This window comes from Porcisia hertigi, chromosome 1 (assembly GCF_017918235.1).
Source record: "Porcisia hertigi strain C119 chromosome 1, whole genome shotgun sequence".
NCBI classification, from domain to species: Eukaryota; Euglenozoa; class Kinetoplastea; order Trypanosomatida; family Trypanosomatidae; genus Porcisia; species Porcisia hertigi.
Window position 1 is genome coordinate 101,671 of NC_090560.1, and position 17,040 is coordinate 118,710.

Sequence of the window (17,040 nt, forward strand, 5' to 3'; positions counted from 1 at the left end):
AACAATCGTATTCTCGACCTGTACAAACCTGGCGAAGAGGATGAGCTCTACTGCGCGTATCTGCCGCTGGCATGCACATCCTGGAGTTCGCTGTGGTGCACATCTGTCTTGACCGCGGTACCTTGGTGGGCTTTGGCACCCCGCGCACGCTGACGGACACCTACACAGTGCCGCACGGCGACTTGGCGGCGTTCAAGCCCCCCCAAAAAAAAAATGATTCTTCCTGTGCCACGGATCTTTGACACGATTCGAAAGGCCGTGGAGACGGACGTTTGGCTGCACCGCCCCGCTCGAGGGCAAATACACACCGTATTGGAACGAAAATGTCTTTTGGGAACCGCGCAAGATCCTTGGCGTGTGTGTGTGTGTGTGTGTGTGTGTGTAGATGCCTATCACGTCCACCTCAATCCGTGTGCTTGGTTGGTGAAGGTGCTCTCTGCTCCTCCCTCCCTGCTCCTCCCTCCCCCTCCTCCCTAAAAAAACACACCCACACACAATAACAGCGAGACTGATACCGAAAAATAGAGTACCGCTCTCCCTTCTGTGGTTTCATATATGTGCGTGTATATATATTTATATATATATCCCCCCCTCTCTGCACCACCTCTCCGTCTACACACACACACACACACACACCATGCGCTGTCCCCTGCCCTCCCCCTTCCCCCTTGCTCTTCACCGTAACCACCAGCACGCATAAAAAGGGGAAAAAAGCGTGGTGTGTTCTGTTTGGGTGGTATATCTCCATTTTTGCAGCCCCCCACCCCCCATCCGTCCCCCCCATCCGTCCCCCCCCATCCGTCCCCCCATCCGTCCCCCTCCTCGTCTCGCCTCCCCACTTTCTATTTTATGCACCTCTTTTTCTTTTTTTGCACCCACTAGCTGCTCTCCTTCCCCCTCCCCCCTCACACACTCACTCACTCACACACTCACTCACTCACACACACACACACACACCGCCTCCTGTCTGCACGGTCTTATTTATTTCCTTTTTTTCCTACAGTCCAGGCAAACCACAAACTCAGCGACGCAATGCTCTCAAAAGAAAGCGAGACAACGACGACAATGAAAAAACAGAACCGCTACAGCTTCGTGAACGACTACAGCTCGGCTGTGCACCCTCGTATTTTAGAGGCGATGGTTCGTGACAACATGACGCAGCACGCCGGCTACGGGATGGACAACCACTGCGCTGAGGCCGCCCGTGCCATTCGCCAGATCATTGAGCAGCCAGATGCGGAGGTGCACTTCATTCCGGGCGGAACGCAAACAAACATTATCGCCTGTAAGCTGGCTCTGCGCCCGTGGGAGGCCGTCATCGCAACGCACCTCGGTCACGTCAGCACACACGAGACCGGCGCCATCGAGGCGGCGGGGCATAAAGTGTTCACGGTGCACTCCCCGGACGGCAAGCTACGTATTGCCGACATCGAGAGTGCGTTGCGGGAGAACCGTTCTGAGCACATGGTGGTGCCAAAGCTCGTGTATATCTCAAATACGACGGAGGTTGGCACGCAGTACACGAAGCAGGAGCTTGAAGAGCTCTCCCTCTTCTGTAAGGCGCATGGTTTGCATCTCTTCCTTGACGGCGCCCGCCTCGCCTCGGCGCTCAGCAGCCCCGTGAACGACCTGACCCTGGCCGATATCGCGCGCCTGACCGACATGTTTTACATTGGTGCCACAAAGGTCGGTGGGATGTTGGGTGAGGCGCTCATCCTCAGAACCGATGCCCTGAAGCCGAACGCGCGCCACCTCATCAAGCAGCGTGGTGCCCTTATGGCCAAAGGATGGATCATCGGTATCCAGTTCGAGGTGTTGATGCGCGACAACCTGATGCTGGAGCTCGGCGCTCACTCAAACAGGATGGCGGCCATCCTCAAGGGCGGGCTGGAGGAGTGTGGCGCTCAGTTCGCGTGGGCATCAGAGAGTAATCAACTGTTCCCGATCCTGGCCAACCACGTTATCGAGGAGCTGCACAAGGACTTCGAGTTCGGTATCGTTGAGCGGTGTGGGGGCGACACCAGCATTGTCCGATTTTGCACGTCGTGGGCGACGGAAGAGGCGGAGTGCCACCGCTTCGTAGAGGTGCTAAAACATGTTGTCTCAACAAAAGCGTGAAGGCGGGGAAGAGAGGAAAACTCGTGGAGCACTCGATCTTTTTTTTCTTTTTTAATGCCCCATTTATCCCAAACTCCTCCTCGCCCCCCTCCCCCCCCCCCCCCCCCCCCCTCTTCTATGTATCACGTGCGCGCCTGTACACACAGTCGCGTGTGTGTGTGTGTGTGTGTTGGCATCATGGAATCATCCACTTCTTCTTTTTTTTTCTTGTTTTGTTGCTGTTTGTTGTATACCTAATCACTCTCCCAACCCCCCCAACCCCCTCCACTCCGCTCATCAGGGGGTGCGTGCAGCACTCCATCCGTATTGCCCCCCCTCCTCCTCCTCCTTCCTCTTCATTGCTGTGGACATATTTTATTTATTTTTAATGTTTTTTTACTTTTTTTTTGCGGTTGTTTGTTCTGCCTTTTGTATATATATATACCGGGGTGATACTTCGGGTTTTCTTTTCCGCTAAACATCGATTCTCAAGTTGTGTGTACGAGTTTGTTTGTTTGTCTGTGTGTGTGTGTGTGTGTGCAACTACGTAAGTACCCCCCATCCCTCTTCCATCCCCCATCCCTCCCCTCCTCCCCTCCTTCCACCACCGCCTGCCACTCTTCTCGCTTCCACTCTCCTGCTTGCTCTAATAAAAAAAAGAAAGTATATACATATGTATATGCGTACAGTGTGAGAGATGATGATGATGATGAAGCAGTGACATCTGACGTGTGTGTTCTCTTTTTTAAATTATTATTATTAGTGTGTGATTGCTATTCCTTTCGGAGGACGGGGTGGGTGGTGGAGAGGGGCGAGCTGCAGCTGTGAAGACAATGAGCGCATCCGTACGATAGGCCAAGTGTCAAGCTGATAACAATAACATAAAACGGATCTCTGTAATCGCAAATGTCGCATGCATGTGGGGAGGTGGGGTGGGGGGGGGCGGGGGAATGGGGAGCGAGGAGTGGGGAGGGCCTCGACCCCACCCTAGAGTGGGGGGGGGGTGCGCCTCACACGTGGCCGCCGCCGCCACCTCCTCCTCCGGCCGCCATCCTCATATGAGCAACTATGTTGAAGGTGTCGCAATCTGCGCCTACGCCTACGCACACGCACATCTACAGTATATATATATATTGTGTGCATAGAAGCGGGAATGCGCTCGTCTGTTTGACTCTCCATTCCACCATCCCCCCCTCATACGTCTCGCACACTCACACACACACACTCTCTCTCTCTTTCCCTTCGCTTCTGGTGCACTACATCATGTATGTATGATTGTACGTCTCGTGTTCGTTGTGACCTTCGACTTTTTGTCTTGAAAGGTTGTGCTTGAGTGACGCTGGCCGGCGACATACGCAGCCCAAAGGGGGGAAGGTCGCCATCATCTATCTGTGAGTTTAAGTGTGGGTGCGGCTGCCATCTCTGCTTCTCCCCCTCTTTTCTTCTCCTTTGTTTACTTTACATACATACATATATACACACAGAACCACCACCACCACCACCACCACTTGGCAACGCGATGGGTGGCTGTGTCGTGTCGATGATGGACGGCAAGGCCCGTGCCAGGGAGGTGCCATGGAAGCTGGCGGAGGACTTCAAAAACTACGGCCCCTACAGTGTCCCAGTCGCAGGCACTGAAGCCTCGACGAGCACCGCCATCTACCTCAACGCCAAGGGTCCCACGCCGGCAGATCAGCAAGCGTCTCAACAAAAATTTTACAACGGACCGAACCAGATGCAGCGCTTTGCAAAATTGTGTCAGGAAAATTTGGAGGACGTTGCCCTGTCGTATCGTCGCATCGAGAAGGTCTCAAGAGAACAAGTGGAGGGGTCATCGCGGCCCCTCGAGATCTCGTACTTGTCTTCGGAGCGCCAGGTCAAGTACCGAGATTTATGGTATGCCATCTGCGGCTTCAGCCGCGGCCTCGCCCAGCTCGGGTTCACGCGGCATGACAATGTCTCTATCTACGAGGAGACACGCTGGGAATGGCTCGCGTCGATCTACGGCATCTGGATGCAGAATATGGTCGCCTCCACCGTCTACGCCAACCTCGGCGATGACGCGCTCTTCTACGCGTTGCGCGAGACGGAGTGCAAGGCGATTGTGTGCAACAGCAAGAACGTGTCGAACTTGTTGCGCGGGGTCGCCAGCGGCGCCTTCCCCGCGTGCACGCTCATCTACTTTGACGACCTGCCGGTCGACAGCTACACGGAGCTGCACGGATGCCGCGTGGTGTCGTGGAAGGACGTGGTGGCGCTGGGCCACGGTGCCGGTGCGCGTCACAGCGCCGCACCGCCGACGGACAACGACTCGGTAGCGTTGATCATGTACACGAGTGGCACGACAGGTAACCCGAAGGGTGTCATCCACACACACGGTAGCATCACCTCAGGCATCCTCGCCATGGACGACTGGCTGTACAGCATGCTGGATCCAAGCGGGGATGAGGTGTACCTCTCCTATCTCCCACTGGCGCACATTCTTGAGTTCGGCGTGGTGAACATCATGCTCGCCCGCCGCGCCCGTGTCGTGTTCGGCAACCCGCGCACGCTGACAGACGCCACGGCGAGGCCACGCGGAGACCTCACTCAGTACCGACCCACGTTATTGATTGGCGTACCGCGCGTGTTCGATACCTTGAAAAAAACAGTGGAGTCGAAGCTGCCACCCCTGGGCACGCTGAAGCGGCGTGTGTTCGACCACGCCTACCAAAGTCGGCTGGCAGCGCTGAAGGAGGGCAAGGAGACACCGTATTGGAACGAGAAGGTCTTCAACCTGCCGCGCGCTGCAGTGGGCGGCCGCGTGCGCGCTTTCCTCAGCGGCGGTGGGCCGCTGTCCGAGTCTACACAGGAGTTCGTGAACGTCGTTTTTGGGCCAATTGTGAACGGCTGGGGCCTCACAGAGTCCGTCTGTGTGGGTGCCATCCAGCGACTGGGCGACTTGACGCCGTCTGCTGTAGGCCAGGTTCTGGCCTCTGAAGAGTTGAAGCTGGTGGACGTCGACGACTACAAGCACACCGATACCCCCGAGCCGCGGGGAGAGATCTGCTTGCGTGGTCCATTCCTGTTCAAGGGCTACTACAAGCAGCCAGAGCTCACGAAGGAGGTGTTGGACAAGGACGGCTGGTTCCACACCGGCGACGTTGGCAGCATCGACAGTAAAGGCCGCGTCTCTATAGTGGGGCGCATCAAGGCGCTGGCGAAGAACTGCCTGGGCGAGTACATTGCACTGGAGGTGCTCGAGTCCATTTACAGCGGCCACCCGCTCGTGCTGAACAACTGTGTATGCGTTCTGGTAGACCCTGGAAAAAACTTTATCTGCGCTCTGGTGCTGACAGACGCGGGGCGTGTGACGCGCTTTGCAAAGGCTAACGGTATCGAGGGCGAATACACGGCCTTATTAGAGAATACCGAATTGCTGGAGAAGGCCGCGGCATCGATAGCGGAGACGGCTCGTGCGGCGCGCAGGAAACCATTCGAGCTTGTCCGTCGGGTTTGCCTCATCGACGACGAGTGGTCGCCAGAGAAGGGTCAGCTGACAGCAGCCCTCAAATTAAAACGAGGTGTGGTATGTAAGCAATACGAGAAGCAAATTGCTCACCTCTTTGCCGAGTGAATGCAAAAGTCTGGGGGGAGTGTGTCGGGGGGGGTGGGTGGGTAGGGGGCGGGGAGGGGGAGGGAGGGAGGGAGGAGTATGCGCAGACGTCAGACGGAGGGTAGATCATTTTGCTCACACGCTCTCTCTGCCACTCTCGTCCTCGTCCTTGTCCCTCCCCCCCCCCCTCCCTCTCTCCCTCCTCCTCCTCCAGTATTTTCCCTTTGGCCACCGCGACGCGTCGCTACATGTGGGCTCTGTCTTCCCCCCTCGCCCCGGTTAAGACCCAGTGGCGGGGCGGGATGGGATGTTTTGGTGTGCATCGCTGTGTTGCCATTTCTGTTTTTCTCATTTTTTTTTGTGTGTAACACTGTTTTTTTATAGTCGGACACCACTCTCTCCCCCTCCCCTCCTATCATCTTTCTCCTCTCTCCCACCCCCTCCCGACCAGACGGCACTCAGTTACAATGAGGTGGCGTCCCCACCCTACTCACGGCAACTTGCACGCAACACGTACATGTCACTTGTGCAAGTGAGCCATGGCTTCACCCATGTATATGTATACGTGTGTGTGTGTGTATGCTTGTGTCTTTGGGAATGAGAGGATTTTCCCCCTGTGTGGTCCCATGAGACAGTGAGGCATACCTCCAGACCCCCTTGTGTAGGTGTGTGTGTCTCTTCTTACGGTTCTCGCGCTAGGCACCGCTCCCCCCCCCCCTCAGTCTTGCTCTCCCTCTTTGGTTTATCTTTCCTTACGTAACTCCTGCGTTCCCCTCGATCCTTCAAACCCTTCAACCCCCCCCCCTCCCCACCACCACCACACACACACACACACACACACACCAGAGGAGCGCTTGCTCAAGATCACAGCAAGAAAAGAAAATCTTTTTTTATATACACACACCCCTCCGCCCCCCTTCCCCCTCTCTCTCCATTCTCTAAGATTGTCCGTCCATAAAAAGGAAAAAAAAGGCGTTCACAACATGGACACGCCGTCGTATCGCAGCAGCCTGGAGGCGACGGTACTCCAGCTGATGGACGAGGCCAATGCACGCCGTGTCGTGCCGGATCCTCGCGCGATGCGCTACCAGCAGCTTGGTGACGAGAATATACCGGTCGAGGGCACCGAGAGTGAGAATGGCACGCCTATCTACCGTCAGGCGAAGGTGACGAACGAGATGCAGCGCCGCCTGGAGAACGAGTGGTACAACGGGCCCAACTTTGTGCACCGGTTTGAGTCGATGTGCAAGGCGCGTGGCAACAAGCGCGCCCTGGCCTTCCGCCCACTGATTCGCGTCGCGCAAGAGCTGGTGACGGACCTGGAGACAGGGATGGAGCGCATGTTCGACATTACATTTTACGATAAAACGCAGTACTTGACGTATGATGAAGTCTGGGAGGTTGTGGTGAACTTTGGTCGTGGCCTGCACGAGCTCGGCATCGCACCCGACTGCAAGGTCGGCATATATCTCGAAACACGCTGGGAGTGGCTTGCGTCGGCCTATGGTGTGTGGTCGCAGAGCATTGTACTCGCAACGGTGTACGCGAATCTCGGTGAGGAGGCGCTGGCCGAGGCCTTTTCGGAGACGAACTGCGCCGCCATTGTGACATTGGGTGAGCGTGTGCCAGCACTGATCGCGATGATGCGGCGCGGTGCGATACCGCATTGCATTCTGATTTACCTCGACACGCTGCCCGACGGTGTCGATGTGACGGGCGCGACGCTGAAAGCGTGGGAGGATGTTGTGAAGGATGGCGCTCTCTCGAACTACCCCCTCAACCTGCCCAAGAACAACAACAAGACGTCGATGATCATGTACACGAGCGGCACGACGGGCGGGCCGAAGGGCGTTGTGCACACGTACGGCACAATGACCGCCGGCATCAAGGGTATGGGTGGTCGCCTGAACGAGCTGTGCGGGGCTGTTGAGGCAGATGAGCGCTACTGCTGCTCCCTCCCGCTGGCGCACATTTTCGAGTTTACTGTGACGAACGTCTTTCTGATGCGCGGATGTTGGATCGGCTTTGGCTATCCCCGCACGTTGTTGAGCACGTACACGCGCCCACACGGCGACCTCGTCGAGTTCAAGCCACTTTTCCTGATTGGTGTGCCGCGTATCTTCGACAATTACAAAAAGACCATGGAGGCGAGTCTGGCACCACGTGGCTCCCTGGAGCGCAAGATTTTCGACCACGCCTTCGCCTCCCGCCTCAAGTACCTCCAGGCTGGCATGGAGACGCCGTTTTGGAACGAGGTGGTCTTTGCGCCGCTGCGCGAGATGGTCGGCGGCCGTGTACGCAGCATGTTCGGGGGCGGTGGCCCCATCAGCGCCCCCACCCAAAACTTCATGAACGTCATTTTGGGGGGATTTATTCAGGGTTATGGACTCACCGAAACCGTCGGCAATGGGCCAAAGCAACTGGTAGGCGACCTCGAGCCTGCGTGTGTGGGTCAGCTGGAGATGGCCTGTGAGATGAAGCTGGTCGACACGCCCGACTACAAGCATACGGATCTGCCAGAGCCGCGCGGCGAGGTGTGCCTGCGCGGTCCGTCGGTCTTCAAGGGCTACTACAAGAAGGACAGCGTCACCAAGGCGGCCATCGACGCGGATGGCTGGTTCCACACCGGTGATGTCGGCGCCATCGCCGACCGCGGTCGTCTGCGCATTGTCAGTCGCATCAAGTCGCTGGCAAAGAATGCGTTGGGTGAGTACATTGCGCTGGAGAGTTTAGAGTCTCTATACGCGCAGGTGGGACTGTGCGTCCCGAACGGTGTGTGCGTTGTTGTTAACCCTGCCAAGTACTACATCTGCGCCATTGCCTGCACGTCGGAGAGCAACGCCATAGTCTTTGCCCAGCAGCACAACATCAAGGGCGAGTGGCCGACGATTCTGAAGAACCCGAGTTTTCAAAACGCAGCTACGGAGGCGTTCCGTGAGGTTGCGATCAACGCGGGCCGTGGAAAACAAGAAATCGTGCGCCATGTTCACATTGTGAGTGATCAGTGGACGCCGGAGAACGGCGTGCTGACGGCGGCTGGCAAGCTAAAGCGCCACGCGGTGGCTGAGCGCTACAAGGACACCATCCGCTCCATGTATGTGGACTGAGGTGGATACTCGTCTACCTGGGCCTTTGAGTGCCGCCATTCCGCGCACACACGCACACGTGTCTCTCGCGCCTTTTTCAGTGTAATCGATGTCAGTCTACGAGTCTCTGTACCTGCGGACGGTAACCCCCTCCCCCCTCCCCCCTTCTCCCCTTTTAACGTATTGGACGGGCCACATAGCAGTTGTTTGACTGGATGGGCCTTATCTATTTTTTTTTCTTTCCTCTTTCTCTTCACTCAGCTGGCTTTTCTTCTCTTACCTGTCGTTCTTCTTTTCTCCCTCCCCCCCCCCTCCATCCCTTCCCTTCTTTGTGTTGTTGTTCCTGCCTCGTGGCCCACCCTCTGCTCTTATCCCCTTCGTGTGTGTGTGTGTGTGTGTGTGTGTGGCACTGGTGTGTACATCATGGTTGATACAAGGAAAAAAGAAGGGCCGATCAAACACATCAATGTGTGTTTCTTCATCTCCTCCACTCCCTCCTCTCCCGAGTTGTTCGATGGGTGTATTCTCTTGGGTCGCTTTAACCCCCTCCTCTCTCCTCTCTTCCTCCCGCTTCGTGTGTGTGTGTGTCTGCCTCTGTGTGTGTGTGTCTGTGTGTGCGTGTGTGTGTGTCTGCCTGTGTGTGTGTGTGTGGGGGAGGGGAGGGGGGGGGTATGCTATGTTGTGACAGGGGTTTCGGTTTAATATAGTGGGAGACAGCGTGCTCAGCCCGGTGGAAAAGGTCAAAAAAAAACTCGGAAGGTCATTGGGTGCGCAAGAAGAAGACGGGGGAGAGAGGAGAATGATGGGAGGATCTCCCCCTTGCCCCCCGCCCCCTTGCCCCCCACCCCGGAGTGAATATATATATGTGTGTAAGTGAGAAGGACGTCCACTTATGAACACCCCCCTCCTCTTTCCCAACACACACACACACATATATATATGTTTATTTATATATATATTGCACATAACATCCTATTTCTTTTTTTTGTAATGCCGTGCGACACGCCGTTGATGCGCACACGGCGCACCACAAGCGAATCGTTGAAAAAAAAAGGGAACCTAGTTTTAAAAGAAAAAGATGCGTGTTCTTTCCTCTGCGTGTGTGTGTGTGTGTGTGTGTGTATGAGAGTATATATATATTGTGCATATTTCTGTATGTGTGTGTCTGCTAGTAGCTTACTCTCCTCTGCCGCATAATCATCACATCCCCACTCATCGCTGCGCACACACACACACACACATTTTTCGCCTCTCATATTTATTTTTGCATGTTTTTTCCCCTTTTCTTTTCTCGATGTATGGTTGCCCCCCCCTCCCTCCCTCCCTTTGCTTTTGAAGATATGATTTACAGGTGTCTGTGTGTGCATTCACGTGTGTTTCCATCTCTAATATTCTATCAATGTTTTTTTTGTTTTGTGTGTGTGTGGGGGGGGGGGGAAGGGGATACGAGCTGAAGCGTTGACTCTTCACAAGGCCCTCCACACTACCCCCCCTCCCCCTCCCCCTCCCCACACACACACACACACCGTCCCTCTCTCCTCTGCCCCCTCCAGAAATTCATCTTCGTTCCTGCCTCTTCTCATTTTTTTCAATCTGTTTCTCGTGTGTGTGTGCGTGCGTGTGTCTGTTTGAGTGTATGCGGAAGGAAGGGCGGGCGGTCGGGGGGTCAGTCGGGGGGGTCTGTGTAGTCTTTTGTCCTACACCCCCCCCCACCCCCCACCCCTGTCATCCTTGACAACAACGTTGTTCCATTTTTTTTTTTTGTGTGTGTGTGTGTGCGTGTTTTTTTTTTCCTGGGTCCTTGTATCCCGTGTTCGCTTGTCCTTCTCATGGCAGCACCCATCCCCCTACCACACACACACACACTCCTCCTCCTCCTCCTCCTCTCTCTTGATTTTGCATAAGCTTACATATCTATGTACATGTACGGTTGTGTGTATGTACCATTGGCAGCGCTCGTTTTCTTATTATCGTCTCCACATGTCTTCCATGGCGGGATGGTCCCCGCCGCCGTGCCCCCCCCCCCTATCTCCCCACACACACACACACACCTTGTTTGTAAATATGTCTTCATAGAAATTGGAAGGGAGAGGGTGATGTGTGTGTGTGTGTGTGTGTGTGTATTTGTCTGCATGGTGCAGAGCACACCCACCTCCCCTGCCTGTCCTTGGCTGTCTGTGACTAGTGTGTGTGTGTGTGTGTATGCGTTTCTTTTTTTTTCCTCTCTCTCTCTGAGGGAAGAAAGGGAGGGAGGGAGAAGAGGGAGAAGGGCGAGTGTGTTGACCAGCTCATTGAAGCGCTCTCATTCCGCAGGGAACCACTGTTCATTAAAGGAAGAACTGGGCCCCTGCCCCCCCCCCTGCCCCCCTCCCCTCCCCTCTGTCCCCCCTCCCCTCCCCTCCCCCTCCCCCACCCACCCACCCACCCACCCACCACTAAGCCCAATAAAATCAATCTAGATACATGTATCTATCTATATATATATATGCCCATTTTCTATTTAAAAAAAATGATCCTATTCACCCCCCCAAAAAAAAAAACGAGAGGGAATATATAAATATCTACATCTATATATGTACATCTACATATAAACAATCACGCTCGATACGGCATTGCGGAGATATGATGGAAAGCTCAGAAGCAGTGTGTATGTGTGAGGGGAGGGGGAAGGAGGGAGGGAGGAAGGAAGGAAGGGGGGCAGTGGAAAAACAGGTGATATGCTGTACGTGATGAAGGGGGAGGGAGGGAGGGAGGGAGGAGGGGGGGGGGCATACTTTATGGCTGTAGGCCAGATCCCGCACTGTGCACCGCACTAGTTGAGTTGAGGGCATTTGGAGGCACTTCTTGAGGTGAAGGCTACACGGCTAATACAACATCATCACTCCCCATCGATTTTTATAGGAGTCTTACCCTTCCTTTCTCCTCTAGCACACACACACACATACATACACAGCGGCAGTGGCTGTAACTGATGGCGACGCGTGGATTGGCACGTAGGCGGCGACCATTCTGCTCCGTGGCGCCGTGTCCTCATCATCATCATTATGGTGGTCCATCTCCTTTCCGTCGTTTTTTTTTTAATTTGCTGCCCCTCGTCATACAGCAACCGACGCCAGCTGGTGCGGCAACGGGGGTGGCGAGATGAGCATCGGCGTGCGCGTGTTTTGTTTTTTTTTCACTGAACCTTAACACACGAACGTACATCCGCAAAACAAAGCCAAAAAAAAAATGCCGCCACTTCTTTGAGCGCTTCAACCTCCCCCCGCCCTTTCTTCACCTTGACCGAGGTGAATAGTGTGCACCTTGAACGCCCTTGTCTTGACGAAGCGACTTATATCGCTCTGTAGGTCTACCCCCCCCCCCGGCCTCTCTTTCATGAAGCAATTGGTAGACACACACAGACAGACACAGAGACAGACAGACAGACAGACAGACAGACGCACCGTTGTGTGAACGGAGCACGGGGTGCCCCCCTTTTTTTTTTCGTGTCCCATCACGAGGCGTGCTTCCCTCTATCGCTACTCTCCATGATCCTTCTCACGTCTACTTGACTTGGTTTCGTTTTACATTTGTTGGGTGTGTGACAGTGAGCCGCACGCAACCCCCCCTCCCCCTCCCCTCCCCCCTCTCTCCACTCTTTTTCTCTGCTCCTCCATTACATTGCATTACATTACAGCCCCTTTCCAAGGCTTTAGACTTATACACTCCAATAAAATCGCATCCGCACTCGCAAAGATGGGCGGCTGTGTGCTCTCTGTGATGGCGGGCCTGAACGCGGTGCGCGTAACGCGCGATCCGCGGGCTGAGGAGCTAGAGCGACGGCGTGCCGCGTGCGGTGGCAGCCTGATACAGTGCGTGCCCGGCACGGAGAGCGAGGCCGCCTCGGGCACGTATCGTCTAGCCGGTTCATCAGCGGAGCAGCACGAGAGTTTTCTCAGGGCAGCAGCCACGAGGCCCACTTTATATAAAAGTATGATGAAACTCTGTGCCGAGCGAAAGGAGACGCGTGTGCTTGGCTATCGTCGTGTAAAATGTGTGACGCAGGAGCCAGTACCGGCGCCAAGCGACAGCGCCAAGGGAGCGGCGGTGAAGGAGCGCCTCATGAACATCACACACTTTGATGACGTTGTGTATCTCAGCTACGCGCAGTTGGAACAACGCATTGCCAATTTTGGTGCTGGTCTTGCCTCCCTCGGTGTCACCGCGAACGCAAACGTTTCTCTCTACCTAGACACGTGTGTCGAGTGGCTCATCGGGATATACGGTGTGTGGTCTTGCGGCGCCGTTGCCGCTACCGTGTACGCGAACCTGGGCGAGGCGGCCCTGGGGCATGCGATGCGTGAGACGGAAAGCCGTGTGATTCTGTGCGGGTCTGCGAATGTGGTGAACGTGCTGCAATTGAGGAATGTCGCACTGCAGCAGTTGGCCATCATCCACGTTGGCCCTCTGCCTGCCTCGCTTGACACGAAGGGTGTCCAGATGCTGAGCTTCGAACAGGTGGAGGCGATGGGCGCCGATCACCTTGAGAAAGGCGCGGAGAAGGGCGCGGGTCCGCTGAATGACGACAACGTCGCGCTTATTATGTATACAAGTGGGACCACCGGGGACCCGAAGGGGGTCGTGCATACACACCGCACGCTGGTCGCTGGCATGCACACCCTTGAGCCGCGCGTGATGGACCTGCTCGGTCCGCCCTCCAATGACGAGGTGTACCTCTCCTACCTGCCTATGGCACACATCATGGAGTTCACCATCACCAATATGCTCATCGCCCGTGGCGCCATAATCGGCTTCGGCAGTCCGCGCACGCTGACGGACGCCACGGCGCGACCCCACGGTGACCTGCTCACCTTTAAGCCTTGTCTTCTCGCTGGTGTCCCACGGATCTTTGATACGCTGAAGAAGGTTGTGGAGTCGAGGCTGCCGCCCCCGGGCTCGCTGAAGCGGCGTGTGTTCGACCACGCCTACAAAAGTCGTCTGGCAGCGCTCAAGGAGGGCAAGGAGACACCGTATTGGAACGAGAAGGTCTTCAGTGGGCCGCGCGCTGTCTTTGGCAACCGCATGCGCGTGATGCTCAGCGGCGGTGGGCCACTCTCTGCCGCGACGCAGGACTTCGTGAACGTCGTCTTTGGCCGTGTGGTGATCGGCTACGGTTTGACGGAGTCCGTCTGTGTGGGTGCCATTCAAGTCTCTGGCGACACTCAAACAAACATTGCGGGGTTGTTGGAGCCCGGCGAGGATATGAAGCTGTTGGACGTCGACGACTACAAGCACACCGATACCCCCGAGCCGCGGGGAGAGATCTGCTTGCGTGGTCCATTCCTGTTCAAGGGCTACTACAAGCAGCCAGAGCTCACGAAGGAGGTGTTGGACAAGGACGGCTGGTTCCACACCGGCGACGTTGGCAGCATTACCCACGATGGGAAGTTGCGCATTGTCGGCCGCGTCAAGGCGCTGGCGAAGAACTGCCTGGGCGAGTACATTGCACTGGAGGCGCTCGAAGCGGTCTACTCCGGTAACGAGCTGCTGCTGCCGAACGGTGTGTGTGTGCTGGTGCACCCGGATAAGCCGTACATCGCGGCCCTGTGTCTGACCGACGAAGCGCGTGCGACGCGTTTTGCGAAGAAGCACGGGATTCAGGGCGAGTACCCCGACCTGTTGAAGGATGCCTGCTTCCTGCAGGCGGCTGTGGCGTCGTTGGTCGACACGGCACGCGCCTCAAACCGCGCGTCCTTCGAGCTGGTGAAGCGAGTACGCGTACTTGACGATGAGTGGACCCCAGAAAACGATATCCTGACCGCTGCCCAAAAGCTCAAGCGCCGTGTCATTGATGTGCGGTACGCGCAAGTGATTCAAGAGCTCTTCACGGATTGATCAAGTGAGCGCCACCCTCTGCTCATGTGTGTGTGTGTGTGTGTGTCGAGTAACGCCATGAGTGGGCTGAAGAAACGAAGGAAAAAAAAGAGGGAGAGAAGGGCGGGGGGGATCCTGTAAAACGTTTATATATATATATATATTTTCTACACGCCCCGTACCAATCGTTAGTTGAGCAACGCTATCGTGCGCAAGATGCACGCACGTTGCCAAATTTTGAGGCGTTCAAAATATCCCCCTCCCCCTCCCCTCCCCCTCCCCTCTCTGCTGCTCCTATACGCCACTGTTTTTTTTTTTGTCTTGGTGCGCGTGTTTATGATCGGGTGCAGTATTTGTAGTGGCGCTCCGTCTTCTCATTGCTTCTTTTTTTTTGTTTTTTCTCATCTCTCTGTGTGTGTGTGTGTGTGTTGTGTTATGTTATGTTGTGTGTGTGTCTTCCAGCTCTACAACCCATTCACCAGCCCGTTAAAAAAAAATATCGCATACTTTTTTTCTGTATATATTAAAGGAGATGTTTCACCTGTCGTTGCTTTGAAAAAAAAATTTTTTTGTTCAGAGCATTAGAGGTGCGTTAGGAAACACGTTTTCCTCCGCGACCATTTATAATTCTGTACACCATAACGCACACACACACACACACACACAGAGACACACACAATTTTTCATTGGACTCTTCCATATTATTATTTCTCTGCACCCCCACCCCCACCCCCACCCCCCCTCACACACACACACACACACACCCCACAAGTCCTCTTCCTTCGAGGGGCAGGTGATGTGAGGTGTGTGTGTGTGTGTGAGGGGGGGGGGTGGGGGTGGGGTAGTCAAATCAGCGCGTATGCGTCTTTCTTTTTTTCCTTAAATTGTCCGTGTGTGTGTGCGTGTGTGTGTGTGTGTGTGCGTATCACTTTTTTTTTTGCCCCCATCCTCCCTTCCCCTCCCTCTCGGTGACGCGACCTTTTTTTTTCTCCCGTGTTGTCCACCCTTAATTGCTTGTTTCCACCATCGATGATGTCTTCGTCCCCCCTTCCCCTCTCCCTCCTTCTTCCTCCCTTCTCTCTCCCCTGCGTGTGCGTGTTTGTGTACGTGAGCGATTGTGCTCTCCCCCCCTCCCTCCCTCCTCTCTCTCTCCACCCCCCTCCTACATATATATATATATACCTATACCTATATATGTAGGAGGAGGAGGGGGGTGGAGAGAGAGAGGGAGGGAGGGGGGGGAGATAATATTTTTCTTTTCGCACCCTTCGTTGGTTTTTTGTTTGTTTGTTTGTCTCCCTTTCAGAAATATCGCCTCCCGATGGGGGAGGAGGAGGAGGAGGAGTGCTCGATCAATCGTTCCGTGATTTTACGTGTTCGCTATCATGCTTTTTTTTTGTGTGTGTGCGTGTGTGTGTGTGTGTATTCACTCGTTCCCTTTCTCCAGCTCCACGAGTTCCCCCTCTTCCTTCCACCCACCACTGATGGACCGACGTCTTGCTCGCGGGTCGGGGGGGGGAGTGGTGGAATGAGGGTTGAGGGAAGAGTACAGAGAATGATCCTTCGCTATGATCTATAATTGCAAACATGGGAACCCGCAAGCCCCCTCCCTTCAGTGGAGTAGGGGTGGGGGGGGAGAGGTAGGGGTAGGTAGGTCTTGTTGTGTGCCGCCACCACCACTCATCCACTCACTCCTTCCCGTTCCCCCCACCCCCACCCCCCTCCTCTGCTTTCCTTCTATTCCTGCCTCGCGCTGATACATGCAGAGATATTTGTCCATATATACTCTCGGACACACAAATATGCACAGAGAAGAGTGCGCATGGCGTACACCGCACAGTAAAGGATGGCTGTGAGAAAGGGGGGAGAAGTCTGGCTGGCCAGTCGGGCCTCTCCTCCCTCCCCTCCCGTCATATATGTGATCATCTTTATGATGACGTCAAAGGAACGAGATAAGGCTGCTGCACAACACGTGGGCTTCTCCGCAACTTGAGGCTGGTGTGTGCTGCTCACCCAACACTCATCGGCGGTGTGGAGTGGAAGGGGCATCTCTCCCTCACGCTTCCCCTCACCCCCCCCCCTCCACACTCACACACACTCAATTCTCTCTACTTTCACCTGCCTCTTTGCATCACCGTCTTCCGTATCCTGCTTTGTGTGACCTCCTCACTCCCCCTCACCTTCTCCCTCCCCCCTCCCCCCGTGTCATGGCTATTCAAAGAGGTTCTCTGTGTGTGTGTGTGTGTGAAGTACCTCACACTTGCAAGAACACAACACAACACACACACACACACATTTTTTTTTACATCAAAAGTGCTCATTATTCATGTCGTCATCACCACACGCTATACCAGCTCTATTATTTCTTTGCGCGCGCGCGCGCACCGACTACGTCTCTACACGCAGATA

At 55.1% G+C, this 17,040-nt stretch overlaps 4 protein-coding genes across 4 annotated transcripts; all 4 read left to right on the forward strand.

Annotated features, from left to right (window-relative positions):
- Positions 1-1,032: 1,032 nt before the first annotated feature.
- Positions 1,033-2,118, forward strand: JKF63_07830 (uncharacterized protein; the record flags this gene model as incomplete). Its single annotated transcript, XM_067903758.1, has 1 exon — positions 1,033-2,118. One exon carries the CDS (start codon positions 1,033-1,035, stop codon positions 2,116-2,118), a length of 1,086 nt encoding a protein of 361 aa, XP_067760017.1.
- Positions 2,119-3,616: 1,498 nt separating this feature from the next.
- On the forward strand, positions 3,617-5,713 carry JKF63_07831 (uncharacterized protein; the record flags this gene model as incomplete). The annotated part of the gene is made up of 1 exon (XM_067903759.1): positions 3,617-5,713. One exon carries the CDS (start codon positions 3,617-3,619, stop codon positions 5,711-5,713), a length of 2,097 nt encoding a protein of 698 aa, XP_067760018.1.
- A 962-nt stretch (positions 5,714-6,675) lies between these two features.
- Positions 6,676-8,799, forward strand: JKF63_07832 (uncharacterized protein; the record flags this gene model as incomplete). The annotated part of the gene is made up of 1 exon (XM_067903760.1): positions 6,676-8,799. The coding sequence occupies one exon, from the start codon at positions 6,676-6,678 to the stop codon at positions 8,797-8,799; it is 2,124 nt and encodes a 707-aa protein (XP_067760019.1).
- A 3,714-nt stretch (positions 8,800-12,513) lies between these two features.
- On the forward strand, positions 12,514-14,652 carry JKF63_07833 (uncharacterized protein; the record flags this gene model as incomplete). Its single annotated transcript, XM_067903761.1, has 1 exon — positions 12,514-14,652. The coding sequence occupies one exon, from the start codon at positions 12,514-12,516 to the stop codon at positions 14,650-14,652; it is 2,139 nt and encodes a 712-aa protein (XP_067760020.1).
- Between the last annotated feature and the right edge of the window lie 2,388 nt (positions 14,653-17,040).